The 16,328-nt window shown below is 47.8% G+C and overlaps 1 protein-coding gene across 24 annotated transcripts in view; it reads left to right on the plus strand.

Annotated features, from left to right (window-relative positions):
- The window catches only part of Borcs5 (BLOC-1 related complex subunit 5), an 84,986-nt gene extending 71,821 nt beyond the window's left edge, over positions 1-13,165 (plus strand). For 7 of the 24 annotated variants that reach the window (XR_015685697.1, XR_015685699.1, XR_015685698.1 and 4 more), the window contains one exon: positions 9,160-10,606. Coding sequence is in view for 4 of the 24 variants with exons in the window: in XM_087658281.1 (XP_087514407.1) it covers positions 9,160-9,387 (228 nt within the window). In the remaining 20 variants the exon portion in view is untranslated. Of the gene's footprint in view, positions 1-9,159; positions 10,607-10,673; positions 10,752-12,275 lie in introns of those variants that run through there. The other 17 variants (XR_015685695.1, XR_015685692.1, XR_015685694.1 and 14 more) reach the window with 15 other exon arrangements.
- The last annotated feature ends 3,163 nt before the right edge of the window (positions 13,166-16,328 follow it).

Here is a 16,328-nt window from a genome sequence, read left to right on the forward strand (position 1 = left end):
TAGAGGGATCACAGAGCACTTAGCTGATCCAGGTTGCCAGCGTAAAAATACCAGAATGTAACTTAACTCGAACAGACTTACTTTCCTTTCATCTTGGACATTGAAACAAGGAGTCCTAAAATGATAGCTCTGTATGTTTGGAGGTCTTCATCTGTCTGACTGTCTCCCTCAATTTCTTCTTTGACTTTTGGGGCCCAGATTTAGTATTAGCCTTCCATCCCCAGGGTCTCACTCAGACTTAGGCCTGGAGCTGAGAATTATAGTGAGTGTGAGGCTCTGACTTCAACTGAGCCCGTAGTTCCGGTCTAGCCTCCTGCCTTGCTCCCACACAGCCTGACAGCTCTTTCTTTCTCTTATTTGCTGCTGTTGGTAGCCTTTTCCAGTCCAGGTGTGAGGGGCATGATCTGCTGAATTGAACAGGTTTTGTTTAGGAGACTGACTTAAGTTTTAAGATTTCCTTCTTAGTTAGACATAGCTTAGAAGGGAAGCCAGCATAACGAGAAGCTGGGCAAGCCATAAAATAATACTTGGAACAGCGTGATGACGTCATTCAGATCCCCAGCTGCTGGCATCTCTCATTTTCTCAGACATGAGTAAAGTGTGTTCCTTTACTGACACGCTTGGGTAGAGTATTTGAACAAAGGAAATGGGGTCATTTCAAAATGTCCAGTATGCGGTAATCAATGCCACTCAGCCTGTGGTGTAATTAATGGAAACATTGGCGACAGTCTGCCCATTGTTTGTCCTTGCGCAACAGGAAGTGGCAGGGCAATAGGGAGCCCAAGGAGGTTTACGTAATGCAGAAGGAAGTGGCTAGAGCCCTGCTCAGCCGGCAGCTTTCTAACTACAGCCTGGCTCACCTGAGCGCCTTCCTCTTCCCAACACACACAGACGTGCATTTGTTGAGGCCTTTGAGTTTTGACTTTAACAATAGATTTTTGTTTCCCTTATAACTAGAAATTTTGTCCTGAGAAACTTAATTTTAGATCTCATACAATTATATTTTGTGGCAAGGCAGAACAAATTATGGAAAAGAAAATGTGGCCAACAGGCTTAACTGTGTACTTAACTTGGACAGTGCTGTGGTAGCTCTTGAGGGCAGGAGGTCTGGAGTTGGGTGTCGGCTCTCCGTGTCAGCTGTGTGACTTGAGGTGAGGTACCGACTACTCTGGAGCAGGCTTCCTCTATAAGAGGACAGCCCCCAGGGCTCTCAGTTTTCCCTGCTTTGTCATGAGCTCCCTGTGAGGTAAGGTGGTGCCTGTCAGAGTGTGCAGTGTGTGAAGAGACACTAGCCCCTGCAGTGTCCGCTCAGATTTGCTTTGTGAGTATCCATGTTAGATCTGGTAATGTATTACTTTTGTTTTTGAAAAAGTAAATGCGAGTATTTATGTTAGAAATCAAGTGTTTTCTTGCTTGAAAGCACTAAAAATTGGTGTTTTGATTCATTCATTATGTGTTTTGAAAAGGCATCACACTTGCTCGTAGCAAAAGTTCAGCGGATGAATCTGCGGGTCTGCTTTGCTGGAACTGGCTGGTAATCTTGGGCACATTCAGTCTTCAGATCCCAGTTTCCATCTTTAGCAGGAAAGTGGTAGCTCCCTTGAGGATTGTCCTGGGACATAAAGGTAAGGCGTATAAAGTGTACAGCAGTGTCTGCCGTTTAGTGGATACTCAGGGGACACAGCTGTAACTTGCAAGTCGTCTTGTCACATCTATTAATATAATGAGTTAATCAGAGAATATTGTATATGAGGCTCTACCTTCCAAGTCACTCTGTGGATTACCAAAAGATCCAGTCCCAACACTGTATTTTTGTTTTCTGTAAATCAACTGTGATTTGCTGGAGTGGATTTTGTTCTCTAATTTCCAGAGTAAAAGTCTTGTTTGTGAGAATGAGTGGATGCAGCTTGTTCTGAAAGCTATTGTTGTAGCCTCTTTAGAACGATGGTCTCAGAACTTTCCTTGGGGAAACAAGGTCACCAGAATATCCATACGTGGTAACACACGCCCTTCAGCCTGTGATACAATTGACAAGAACCTCCACCCACTGTCCCTGTGCAAGAGACTCATCCAGAAAAGAGAACGCCAAGTCTTCTGTGGGAATGGAAGGGGCGATCTCAAGGTGAACCAGAAGGCCAGAGAACACCTACTGACCCCAAAAAGATCTGGGTTCAGTGTGGCCTACTCCAGCCTTTTGGTGGTCTGAATCCCATTAGACATGAAAAAGTGGCAGTGTGGCAGGAATAATAAAGAGTGGTGGTGGCCAGAATGAGCTGGCATGCATGACAGCAGGGCCACCTGTTCTCTGAAGTGGAGACAGCTAACGGGAGACGCTGCCATAAGGAAACCTAATCACCAGGGTGTAGGATGGAGACCATGTGAAGGTGCCTCCAGTCAGGAGCATAAGAGAGATAGCCTGTGCAAACACCCTTTCACTGTGTACACGCACATCAGTGTCCTCCTTATGTCCTTTCACTGTGTACACGCACATCTCAGTGTCCTCCTTATGTCTTTTCACTGTGTACACACACATCTCAGTGTCCTCCTTATGTCCTTTCACTGCGTACATGTACATCAGTGTCCTCCTTATGTCCTTTCACTGCGTACATGTACATCAGTGTCCTCCTTATGTCCTTTCACTGTGTACATGTACATCTCAGTGTCCTCCTTAAGAACACTTGTTTCTTATTAAAAAACAAAAGAAGAATGCGGCTGGTACCAGCCAATTTCAGAACAAGAAAGAAGGGGCCCTGAGAGAGAGATGCTTTGTGCCCTTCATTGTCCCTTGGTATTGTCACAGTAAAGCATGGGACTGAGCATCCAGCTTCTCTCTTAGATAGTTGCTCTGTGGCCTGTGCTCCCTCCCATCTTCCTTGGTTTGTCATGTTTTACTTGGCCAGAGTGGTTTATTTGAGGGTCACTGGACAGTATTTAGTTCAGGATGGCCAATGGGTTTCATCATTCTGAACTCTAATCCTCTGCAAGTGGCAACCTGGGGTCCAGTGCCAGGACAGGTCAGATTAAGAACAGCCTGTGCTCAGTGCTATTACAGGTGTGGGAGGAAGCTCAGGTATTGGGTTTGTCTATTAAGTCTGAGACCTAAGTCTCCTAGCTTACCCATTTTATAGGATACAGTTCGGTGCTCTCTACTGTAGGTCAAGGATTGTGTAACTAACACAACCAATTCTAGAACACTTGTGTACATAGTGTCACTCCCCACTCTCACTCCCTACCATGGTAGGCTCAGGTCTACTGTCTGTCTTTATACATTGCCCATGTGGAGCTTTACTTATGAAAGTAATCCTATGATTTGTAATCCTATGATTTGTGTCATGTTTCCTTCACTTAGTATAACACATCTGAGGTTTATCCAGGCCAGCCATACTTTCTGTCAGCATTTCATTGGACTTGGTGGCCAAAGGGTATTCTGGCCTATGAGTATACCACATTTGCACCCCTTCTACACTGATGGACATTTGGGTCATTCCTGGGTCTGTCTACTATGAAGAACGGTGCTGTGAACACTGATGTATAAGGTTGTACACATTTTGGTCTCCTCATGTATTTTCCTGGATGTTAAACTGCTGGCCAGTGATAACCCTCTGCTTAACTTTTTGAGAAATTGTCAAATGGGTCACTGAAGTGCTATTTATTACTGCATTCTCCACACCATTGCCGGCACCTGCTGTTATGGCTTGATGTTCCTTTCCCAAATGACTAGAGACATTGACATCTCCTTGTGGGTTTGTGACTGGCTCTGTCTTCTTAGGGGAGAGTAGGCTGTACCACACTCTAGACTAGCACACTACACTAGTGCTACTCCTGTAGCTTTGCTAACTGCAGCGTTAACCAGATGTGTTGAAAACTGAAAGCAATTTTCTTTGAATGTAGCCATATAATTTGGGAATTTAATTTTGAGTGTTATGAAGAACAAATCTCCATTCAGTGAGATTTGGAATACTATGATCTTGTAGTTTATAATTATGTGTACAAGTCACATTTGCATATATCACCTCATTTGCATCTTTTCAAAGGTTTCATTATGTATGTGTGTGTATACCTGTGAGTGGCATGTACACGTGAGCATGGGTGCCCTCTGAGGCCAGGGGCATTGGATCATCTTGGGCTGGAGTTAAAGGTGGTTGTAAGCCTGACATCAGTGCTGGGAATCAAACTCAGGTCTTCTGGAAGATCAACATACTCTTAGCCACTGAGCTCTCTCTCCCTCCCTCATTTATAATCTTAATATCACTACTTGAGATATGAGACAGGTGCTTCATTCCTCATTTTAGAAAGTAGACGCTAAGACTGATTTCTGGAAGCCATACAAATTGCAGGATTTAAATCTATGACTTCGAATTTCTGTTACTTTGTGGCAATATCTTGACAGACCACTATCTTCTATGAGATAGAATGGATGCTAAGAATGTCAGTCAGAGACCATCTAAGACTTATGGCAGAAGTTTCCTCACCTCTCTGACGTTTCCACCAATGTATTTAAGAAGTGTCTTGACTTAGAACTTTCTGTTGCCGTTAACTATAAAAACTCCATAACTTTATTAGATGATTACAAGTAGAGCGTGGCATTTGGCATAACCTGAATCCATTCTTAGGACATTGTCACTTATATTTGGCTCCAGAACAAACTCTGAGGTAAAAGCTGTTTTGTGGTGAGTCTGCCCATCACCAAATAGATAAATCCAGTCATGGCCAGGTCCCAGTAGACTGTTGCTGACCCCACAGGTCATTGAGTGATTGGCGTTTCCCCACTTAGCTCTTGAGGAAGAGAGATGCTGTTGCATTGTCTGTCCAGAGAGGGGACAGAGCTGGGATGGACGTGGAACTAGGAAGACAACGGCAGCCATTTGTCAGCCGCCTTGTACCCCCTGGGCCTATTGCTCCCGAATGCCACATCCCTAATGTCGTCTCCTTGGGAAGCAGGAATTATGTGCAGAGAAAGGTGACTATCTATCGAGACCAAATCAAAGTTGATCTTGAGGCTTAAGTTAACATAGACATCACATTAAAAGAAGAACGTTACTTTTTAAAACATTACTTTTAAATGATGAGAAGAATCAATTTTTACATATTTTCTTTTTTAATTGTTAAATTTCTTTTTATTGAAATGAAATTAATTAAGTCCATGAGTGGGTTTTTTTTTTTTTTTTTTTTTTTAGTTTTGTCTCATTTTGTTTTGTGATAAGGTCTTGCTATGATACACAGGCTGACCTCAGTCTCCTAAGCGTGGCCAGTCTTCCTTTCTTTTTGCTGCTAGACTATAGATGTATAATACTATATCCAGCTCATATTTCCTTTTTATTTAAGTATTGTAAAAAAAAAGGAAGTCTGTTTTTGTTTTGGGGTGTCACTATGTCACTGGCTGGCTTTGAACTCAGACACCTGCATGCCTCTGCCTCTCCAGTGTGGGATTAAAGGTGCGTGCCTGTGCTCAGCGTCTTTTCAAACTGTCTTTCTTACAAAGGGTCAGGGAAATGGCTCAGGCTTGCCTAGCATGTATGAGGCCCTGGGATTTATCCCTGGCACTGCTAAAATGCTTCTAAAACCGTGCACTTGTGTGTACTCACACAGTTTTAATGTTATCATGTTGGGTCTGACCATTGTTTATAGGAGTGGCTTAGATTCACAGCTGAAAATGGTGACTAAAGAGACTTGGGGCCAGAGCCGGAGCATGGGTTCAGCGTGGGGTGTGGGGCCCGTCCTTGGTGTACTATAAACTGGTAACAGATAAAGAACAGGAAGGACTTGTGGTAACTGCTTATGGGTTCCTTTGGTGGTGTGAGATGGTTCTGTCAGGAAACTTGGGAGGGAGGTGGGCTGTAAGATCTCACGGGTCGGAAGTTCACGACAAAGAACACAGTCACAGTCCTTAGAGATTTATTTTATGATCATGTAAAAACAATGCCCTCACCTCAGAGAAGAGTTTATTCTGAAGCCAAATATTCACGACTGTGGTCTGGGAACTCAGATTTAGGTTACCCCAAATGCCATGTTTCAGTTTGGTAACCGCACTGTGAAGTGTTAATAGTGATAAGACAAAGAAAGGCATGTAGATGCTACGTATGTGACTAAACATGTGATTTGGGCCTGGCTTGTTTTGCCCAAGATGACAGTGTCCAGTTCTGTCTCCTTGAAGATGACCCGGGTCCATTCTTTTATTCATTCTCACAGCCAAACAGACTCCTTGGTGTGTCTGTCTGTCCGGCACTGTACCAGTCATCCCTTGAAGAACATCTAGGCTGACAACCCTATTTTAATGTGTGTTCTTGGTGCTGTAAACACATGGCTGATTTCTGGGCTCCATTTTGTCCGTTGGCTGATGTGTCCGTTTTGACGTCTGCAGCTTCATAGTTCATCCTGGAGTCAAGTGTGGCACCTCTAGCTCTGTCCCCTCCTCCAGGGCTGCTCTGCCCGGGCTTCGCTGTGGCTTATCCAGGTCACAGGAGCGCTCTCATGTGTCTATGCAGACGACCCTGCTGTCCTGATGGGACCTGATGAATTTTCAACATCAACTGCCAATACAAATTGGTTTTCTGGATATAAATCTATTAAATATATGTGTTGTGAATATTTTTGTATGTAATTACCTTTTTCTTTCCTATTTTATGTATATGTAGGGTACACATATACCATGGTGTGTGTATGGAGGTCCTTCGAAACTTCCTGCTACCAGAGACAGTAGGTGGAGTGGAGGACGAGGTTTGACGTGAGGGTTAACTGAGCTCTTGAGGACACCAGTGTCACCTCCCCCCCCCCCCCCCCCCCGGAGCTGGGGACCGAACCCAGGGCCTTGCGCTTCCTAGGTAAGCGCTCTACCACTGAGCTAAATCCCCAGCCCCCAGTGTCACCTTTTTACTGTGCTGGTATTGCAGAAACCCTGACATTGCAGAGACTCACAGAAAATGAGAGATTGCTTCTCTCCCGGGCAGGCACTGCTCTTCCCTGGGACTTCTTGTCGTTGATCTCCTTGCCAGCCTGTGGGCGTGACTTATGTGCTCTCCCTGAGCTGCAGCAGAAGAGGAAGGGACTGAGCGATGATGAACAGCTCACTACCAGTTGGCTGGAAAGTTCCCCAGAGGCTGCCCTGACTGACACATCCACCGTAACAGACTAGAACACAGGCACAGGACACATCAGGGCAAGGGTTTTAAAATCAAGTTGTGGAGAATAAACAGTAGTTCACTGTTTATTGGAAAATCAAATTGTTTGTTTAGATAGTCGGGACGTCTTGGGGAAGTTGCAGTTCCTTGCATCTTTCTCTTTCTGGGTCTGCCTGTGTTTCCTGGAACAGTGAAGTCATGTAGGCGGACAGTGGAAAGTCGCGCTAATGTGCGCAGTGAGTGGTGTGGCTTTGGAGTGTCTCTGTGGGGGCCAGCATGGCACATGGCATGTCCGTGGAGTGGCGTGTACACTGTCCACCCCAACAGCCGCACTGCATAGGCAGAATCTACGTGCCCAGCTGGACACGGGGCACACAGGGCAGCGTGTGCCTCTGAACAAACTCCACAAGATGGTTGGAAAACCACTGAGCTGCAGGTCAGGGTCGGTGAGTTGATTGCCGAGCTCCTTAGCCGTGGCTCACGGGAGCCTTTGAGGTCAGTTCAGGTAAGGGCCTATGTCTGACTTCATGTGTCTGTCTGTCCCCCATGGTTGAGGCAAGGGTGGAGAGCAGGAGATCTCCCTGCAGGTAGGTAACTGGAGAAGATTCTGGAGTCTGAGCAGTTGAGTGAGCGGTGCTGGCTCTATCTTCCCAATACTACTGCCTCTCCCAAGGGACTTGGTTTGGGGGCATCTGGGCAGGCCCTGGGCTGCGTAGTGCAGCCCCTCTGAAGACATCACTTCCTCACTGAGTCCCAACTCAGGGGACTGTGGTTTTGTTCTGACCCTGCTCCCAGGTCCTCTTTACCTCTGAGCTTTGAAGACCAGCTGAAGAAATACTAATGCTGTCTGTCCATCCATCCTCCTCCTCCACTCCTCCACCTCCATTTTCACTGCATAAAAGTAGGATTGGCTTTCCTTGCCCTGGCTTTGATCTCTTGTTTTTGTCAAAATGTTTTCAGAGGCTCTCCCTGGTAAGACACCCTGGGCTCCAGTGTGCAGCAGGAAGGGAGAGGCTGGGGAGGAGGGACACGGGAGACGCACAGCAGCTCTAGTGGCATTTAGAAGATTGGGGCAGAATGAGAGTCTCAAAAGTGTGTGTGTATGGAAAGGTGCATGGGGGATGTAGGCTCCTTGCAGAGGGGTGCAGTGCAAAACACAGGAAGTGCCTTCCTTCGCCTTTACCAGTGACAGATGCGCACAGCGGAGCGAAGGGCATTCCAGGCGTTGTGCAGCGTTTGACATGATGCTCTAGTCTCCCTTGTGGGCTGCAGGTGCCATTGGCATGTTGGGCTCTGGCATGGGAGCTGTGCCTTCCTATAGTATCTCCTGACCGATCACAACTTCACCAAAATCATTCATGGAGGAGGAGGGACGAAGACTGAAGAGATGTGAGAGGACTGTAGCATGAGTCCTGGGTTAGATATCTGTGTAATTCTGTGTGTCCTTTGATGACAGAGACGTCTAAGAACGGTGTGGGTATTTTCTCATGATGTGTGAAGCGTGAGCTGTGTGGTAAGGCCCATTGCACACTCAGACTGGGGACAGTGCCGGTTAGCTCTAGGCTAAGCCTGGACAGCATAGTCTGGGACTGGACACTGTAGGTGGTGACATGGCAGCAAGGGTCTGTTCACTTCAACAGAGCCAAACATAAACACAGTGTCAGGGATAGGGACACGGTGCCAAGATTCTGTCATAGAAAGCTCGAGTCTTAGCAGGGAATGAGTAGCACACACTCACTCCCAAGTATCCCAGAGTAGGTCTCAGGAGCCCTCAGGATGGCCACCGCCTCTGACACTAGTCACCTTCCTCTGACTTCTGGCAGGACAGCTAGCCCTCCCAGTGGTTCTCAGCCTTCCTAATGCTGGGACCCTTTACTACATTGCGGTGACCCCACCATAAAACTGTCTCATTGCTACTTCATAACAGGAATGGTGCTACTGTCATGAATGGTAATGCAAATGTCTGAGACACAGAGGGCCTCTGCCCTGGAGGACGTGGGAAGCAGAGCCTAATGCCTTTGCCTCTGCTTACTTCCTGCAGATGGATCTGTCCGTGGAAACCCTCTTTTGCTTCATGCAGGAGCGCCAGAAAAGATACGCCAAATACGCTGAACAGATCCAGAAGGTGAACGAGATGTCGGCCATCCTGCGCCGTATCCAGATGGGCATAGACCAGACGGTGCCACTCATGGAGAGGCTCAACAGCATGCTGCCAGAGGCCGAGCGCCTGGAGCCCTTCAGCATGAGGCCTGAGCGGGAGCGCCACTAGCCGGCACCTGCCCCTCAGGCGCAGCTCCTCCAGCCTTCACCCTGCCCGGATGATGGCCTAGATGTGTTTGACCCACATGGACGTTCCCATGAGAACTGAAGTTGGGACAGTTGAATTCCTGGGAATTCTGTAAGGAACTTTGCATCAAGAGTTATTTTTATTTTGCTCAGATTTTTTGAATTAAAAGTGTAGTCTAGCTACTGCAGTGACACTGTGGAGAAAGTTAAGGAGCTGTTCTCCTTGGCGCATTGGAGACTGCTCAGGCTCTCTGATTTGTGCTTGTACACATAAGCTACGGTTCCACCCAGCAGCGCCATCACACCAAGGAGGTCTGCACTGTCTTCCTGTCCTGCCAGAACACCATCTTTGTGTTCTTCCCGTCCCGCGCCCCTTTTGTGGGTCACTGGAAATTGAAGACTGCCGTCACCCACTCATGAAGGTGCTTCCTGTCAGCACCTGCTTTTCCACGCAGAGCCCAGGCTTCTGTCAGCCTGGCAGACCTTGGCTTCCATAACAAGGCTTGCACTGACATTTGCTCCCACCCTCCAGAGGCAGTCATTCTCTCATGCAGAGACCCTCTGAGCCCCACTGATGTGCCAGGGGCACTAAAGAGGCCACGTCTGTAGGGCATGAAGCTGGGGAAAGAGCTGCTGCCCATCACAGGAGTTCTGTGGAAGAAAGGCCTGAGGAAGGAAGAGAGGCAGTGAGTGCAGGGGCAGGCCTGAAGATTAGAGCTGGGCCTCAGGGCTGACAGGTCTGCGAGTCTGCAGCCTCCACCTTCCTCCCTGTGCTCCTCCCTGTGCTCCTCCCTGTGCTCCTCCCTGTGCTCCTCCCTGTGCTCCTCACTGTACTCCTCACTGTACTCCTCACTGTGCTCCTCACTGTACTCCTCACTGTGCTCCTCCCTGTGCTCCTCACTGTGCTCCTCCCTGTGCTCCTCCCTGTGCTCCTCACTGTGCTCCTCACTTCGCTCCTCCCTGTGCTCCTCACTGTACTCCTCCCTGTGCTCCTCACTATACTCCTCACTGTGCTCCTCACTGTGCTCCTCACTGTGCTCCTCACTGTGCTCCTCCCTGTACTCCTCACTGTACTCCTCCCTGTGCTCCTCCCTGTGCTCCTCCCTGTACTCCTCACTGTGCTCCTCAGAATCCAGAGAGTCTGTCAGGTGTCAGAATAGCCTCGGTGTTTTTATAAAATTAAAGTGAATCTGATTAATTTATTGTGTAGCAGCTAAACTTGATCTGATTCTAATCTTGTTTTTTAATTTTAATTTTCTTTTTTATTAGTTGTGATGTGCATGTGATGTGTTCTGGGTGAGCAGGCTGGCCACAGTGCATGCTTGGAGGTCAGAAGACCACTCTGTGGTTGGTTCTCTCTTTCCACCTTTACATGGATTCTGGGGATTAACTAGGCTTGCATGACAAGCACCTTTACCCACTGAGCCACCTCACCAGGCTCTAACAGTCCCGGTTCTTAATCAGATATTAATTTATAATGTTCTGGGGTTGGGGATTTAGCTCAGTGGTAGAGCGCTTGCCTAGCCCTGGGTTTGGTCCCCAGCTCCGAAAAAAAAAATTTTTTTTATAATGTTCTTAGAACCCAAATTAAATGTAGGGCATAAGATAGTTGAATGACATGAATATTTGAACTACAGGGAAGAGAAAAAGGTTAAATAAGACACAGGGAAAAATAGTAATGCCTAGTAATTTCTTTTCGTGGGTGTTGGGGGTTAAAAACAGGGTCCATGTACTTCTAGCTGGCCTGGAACTCACAGCTAGGCAAAGCTGAGCTTGTGGCTGCTTCCTGCCTCTGTGTCCCTCACTGCTGAGGTGACAGGCACCATTTTCCCTTCCCTACCGTGTCTAGTATGTTCCCAATGACTAAGTATCTTAATGGCGAAGTACTCAGGTGGGCTTTTGGCTGTGTTCTGCCCCCCTTGTTGGGGGTGGTGCTTTCATTCCTCACATGGGAGGCGGTAAGGTGAGCTGAGAGAGCTTTGGGGAGCTGCAGCGCATGCTGGGAGGGGCCACCATTTTACCTCTGCTGAGCTCCCTGGTGAAAGTGGTCTGGTCATTGTTTTCTCATGACTGGATTTCAGCCATTTCTAGAGCAATGTCCTGAGATGTACAATTTACAACAGATGTTCTGTAGCTCAGAAACCTACTAGATGCCCTGAGGCGGTTCTAGAGCCTGCCAGGGTGAAAGCCATGGCAGCCTGACTGAGCGCTCCCCAGGTGTCTCAGTGTCGCATCTGCTTTGTGTGCTCAGCTGTCCATAGTTGAAGCTTTAGTTCCCGACTGAGTTCTGATTCATTGACTTTTTCCCCATAGTGTTTCATGCTATTTTTGCTTTTTCACACTGCTTAGTCTTATTCCCACACGGTATTTTGATATGCGCTGTGGCTCGATGAGGCCCATTTACCTTCAGAACTAGAAGGCTCCTGGAGTCCTTTTCAGTGGGCAGAAACTGGCACTCAGATTTTTCACCTAGATTGGCAGGAGGCATTTTCAAGGCCAGCACTATCACTGTTTCTCCTCATGTTTCTGGAGTATTTGGAACCCAGCTCTGTGCACAGAGACCTGCTCATAAACCTTCAAAGACAGGCTAATTGTCCATAGAGTTGTGTGGCCAGCGCGGGAATCAGGTGCCACCTCTAACTTTACTTTGCTTAGTGAGTGTCTGAAATGGCGCTCTGCTCAGCCTGAGGCTGACCTCTCCTGCCCTCTCATTTCCTAGCACAGGGAAGAAAGTTGGAGTAGCCAACTCTCTTCTCTAAGAGATCAGGGCAGGCCAGAGCTTACAGCGAAGGTCCTCCTAGTCTGACTTGTTGCTGTGTGTGTGTGGGGGGGGGAGTGGGGGGTGAGGTGGTTTCCTCCTGTCTCCTTTAGGGTGGAGTTGGCCATCAGAAAAGTTCCCATGAGACTTGGAGGAAGAGGCAGCCGAACGCTGACCCAGGTCAGGCCCTGCTCCACTTTGCTCACAGCTGGCTGGGGTTCTGCAGCCTGGGAGTTTGTGTCAGCTTCTCCTCTGAGCATTCATGGCACATGCATGAAGGCTCTGGTGTGAGAAGCTGCTGAGGGCTCCTGGAGTCTTTCCCAAGGGACCCCGAGAAGCCGAGTGATGTATCAAAACACCACTATGCTGTGTCTCAGTTAGGATCCCAGGTCATATCTGGCCAGTCCAGGTTGGGATGGAGATGAAGAAAGGACCTGGAGTTGTCAGAGAGCCCTGGAAGGAAGTTTCTAGCCTTGATTTTTGGTAAGCAATTTTTATTTCCCTGACCCTCAGAACTAGTTGGAAGCTAATGTCCCTCAAAGGCCCATAAATACGAAAGGCCCAGTCCCCTCATTAGGGTCCTGTTGGAAAGAGGTGGAGCCTAAGAGAGGAGCCTGGTGGAAGTGAGTCAGGAATGCCCTTGAAAAGAGTGATCTCCCACTTCCCCACTGTCTCAACTCTGTGCTCTAACTCTACTCATCTGCTTTGTTTCTTAAGGTAGGTACGCCCGGCCCTGCCAAGGGAGGAATGGTTTGTTTTTGTATTTCAGAGTGAGGAGTCATAAGACATCACATCAGGAAAATAAAGATGAGACTGTTTGCCTCGTGCTACCCAGGAAGAGCAGGAAGTGGGCCAAGACAGTTTCTGTCCACAAGGACAGTGGCTTGCTTTCCCCAGCTACATGCCATATCCTTCAGTGTACAGAACACCACAGAATAGAACCGTATGATGGAACGAGCCTTAAACATATGACTTATGGAGTAAATTTCATATCAAACCATAACTGTTCTAAAAATGAATTATTTTTACTTTAAAGTCATATTTTATAGAAGAACAGTGAATTATTTTTTCTTTTAATTTTTTTTTAAATTAATCATTCCATTCGTTTACTTCTCAAACGATATCCCCCTTCCAGAATAGAATGACCATGATACAACCCACAGACTATATGGTGCTTAGAAGAAAGGAAGACCAGTATGGAGCTTAGGAGAAAGGAAGACCAGGGTGTGGGAGCTTCAGTCATGCACAGAGGGGGGAACAGGATGATTAAGGGACGTGGAGGGAGGGGGACCTGGGAGGGAGAGAGGAGGGGGAGGGAAAAGGGGAGAAGGATCAGGTATTGGAGGGGACAGAAGAGAGGTACAGAGGGTCAGGAAATCAAATAAAAATATGTAGCAGTGGGGGATGAGAAACTGGGGATAGCTAATGGAGGGTCCCAGAGGCCAGGGAAGTGAGAGGCTCCAAGGACCCAACAGGGATGACTTTAGCCAAAATGCACTGTGAAGGAGGAGACAGAACCTGTAGAGGCCGCCTCCAGTAGATAAGGACGGCCCCTGATCAAGGGATGGGGCCACCCACCCATCTCAAATGTTCCTGTCCAAAGGAAAGACAGGGACGAAAATGGAGTATAGACTTAAGGAAGGGTCATCTGGGGACTGCCCCACCTGGGGGTCCATCCTGTCTGCAGACACCAAGCTGACACTATTGCTGTTGCCAAGAGGCGCTTGCTGACAGGAACCTGGTGTGGCTGTTCTTTGGGAGAGTCTGCCAGCACCTGACCAATGAAGATGGGATGCTTGGAGCCAACCATCAGACTGAGCTCAGGGACCCCAGTGGGGGACCTGGCAGAAGGACTGGAGGAAGGGAGGGGGACTGCAACCCCACAGGCCAAACCACCCAGAGCTCCCAGGGAACTAGACCACCAACCAAGGAGTGTACGTGGAGGGATCCACGGCTCCAGATACATATGTAGCAGAGAATGGCTTTGGCTGTCAGCAATGGGAGGGAAGGCCCTTGGTCCTGTGGAGGTTTGATGCCCCAGTGTAGGGGGATACTGGAGCAGTGGGGTGGGAGTGAGTGGGTGGGGGAGCACCCTCACAGAGGCAAAGGGGAGGAGGAGAGGGCAGATGGGATGGGGGATTGTGGAGGGGTAACTGAGATAGGGTTTTATGTAACCCAGGCTGTTGGCCTTGAACTCAGTATGTAGCTGAGTATGGTCTTGGTTTTCTGATGTTCTAGTCTCTCCCCAAATGCTAGGATAACAGACAGGTGCCACCACACCCAGCACATGGAGGGCATCTTGTTGTTCTAGCCAGTAAGCTCCCAAGGTTTCCCTCCCTCCCTCCCCTCCTTGCTTTGCAAACCAGAGTTCCACTGCGCCTCCAAGAACCTTCTTTGCTTCCCTGTGATGTGCTTATCTGTGTTCAGGGGCAAACAGCGCTGACTGCAGGGTCTTTACCACAGTGAAGGGCAATTGAAGCTGGCCTTCCCTCTTCTTTTATATGCAGGCATGGTACATACATGTTGGCCGGTGTTAAAGCAAATGATAATGAAGTCTGGTGGGTGCACATTTCTAGTCTCAGTGATTGGAAGACTAAGCAGGAAGATCACTGTGAATTCAAGGACGTCTTGGGCTAAGCACTGAGTTCAAGGACAATCTAGACTGCAGTGGAACCTGATATTCAAAACAAAAACAAGTAACAACAACAACAACAAAAAAAAAACCCCCACACACAAAAAACCTATTACACTCCAAGGGCATCGTTTTATATTTCTTCCTTTGCTGACTACTTTTATGTCAGCTTGACACAGAGTCATTTTCAAAGAGGGAACTGAGGAAATGCTCCCACCAGCTTAACCTGTAGGCAAGCCTGAAGTGCATTTTCTGGATTGATGGTTGATGTGAGAGGGCTCAGCTCACTTACTCCACAGGAATAACCCGGTTCCTGTGTTCTATAAGAAAGCAAGTCATGAAGAACAAAGCAGTAAGCAGCATTCTCTTATGGTCCCTGTCATCAGTTCCTGTCTTCAGGTTCCTGTCCGGTTTTGAGTTTGTACCCTCAGTGATGAACAGTGGAAGTGTAAGGCAAAACACCCTTCCCTGCCCAACTTGCTTTTGGTCATGGGGTTTTATCACAGGAACAGTGACCCAAGACACATCTTTTTTTTCCCTCATAGTTGTATCATTAGTAATCATATATACATACTATATAATCATGTATCTGTATGTATGTTTCTTGCCTTCCTTTAGCAGTAAATTTGGAATGTAAAATATATGGTGAGCCTAGATACCTAAACGTGTTGTCTACAGAGCAAACCTTTGATGAAAGGAGTTTCAGGAATACCATAGGCTGGGAGAGAGGAATGGTTTGATTTTGTTTGGGTTTTGTGTTCTCTGTGGTTCAAGTGCTAGGGATTCAAACCCAGGGCCTTGCACATGCTAGGTAAGCACTCTGCCGCTGAGAACATTCCCAGCGGCAGTCTGTCTTGCTGCCTCTCTCCTTCTTGTACCTGACACCCACTGATCGATCTCACTGGCCCATGGTTTCCTTTATAGCCGTCTGTCTGCCGGCAGCATTTCATCTCTGTAGTGTGGACTTTGGTTAAACTGGTGAGGCCAAGTTTCTATATGATCGAATGTCACTAAGGTCTATCTAGCATGGGGAACAGTTTTGGTTTTTGGTTGAAATGAGGTCTCATAGTCAGGCCTCCTTACCCACTGTGTAGCCCCAGATAACCGTAAGCTCCTCAGGTTTCTGCCTTCACACGAGTGCTGGGATTCCCACCATTCGCCATGTCTGGTTTGCACAGTGCTAGGGACCAAATCCAGCGCCTCGTGAGTGTGAGGGGAGCACTCTGCCACCTGAGCCTCAGTTCAGCTTCCGAGGACACCGTTTAAAGGCCATGCTCCTCGGCTTCCCTGTCAGGACTGTGGACTCACTGGTTTGTGGTAGGTGCACATGCAGGCAGCTGCCTTTGTGTATCCTGAAGTCAAGCAGGTAGGAAGGCTTCCTCAGCATGTGCTTGGCACAGAGAACACAGAGCAGCATCTGCCTCTGTCCCGTGTGAGTGACACATTTGATATATCAGTGGCCACCTTCATTCTAAATGGTGAACACTGTCACTTGTGGTTCTTTCTGTGGCCCCCTTTTTTGCAACTTAAGACA

The sequence above is a fragment of the Rattus norvegicus genome, chromosome 4, assembly GCF_021556685.1.
Source record: "Rattus norvegicus strain SHRSP/BbbUtx chromosome 4, alternate assembly SHRSP_T2T, whole genome shotgun sequence".
In the NCBI taxonomy this organism is placed as follows: domain Eukaryota; kingdom Metazoa; phylum Chordata; class Mammalia; order Rodentia; family Muridae; genus Rattus; species Rattus norvegicus.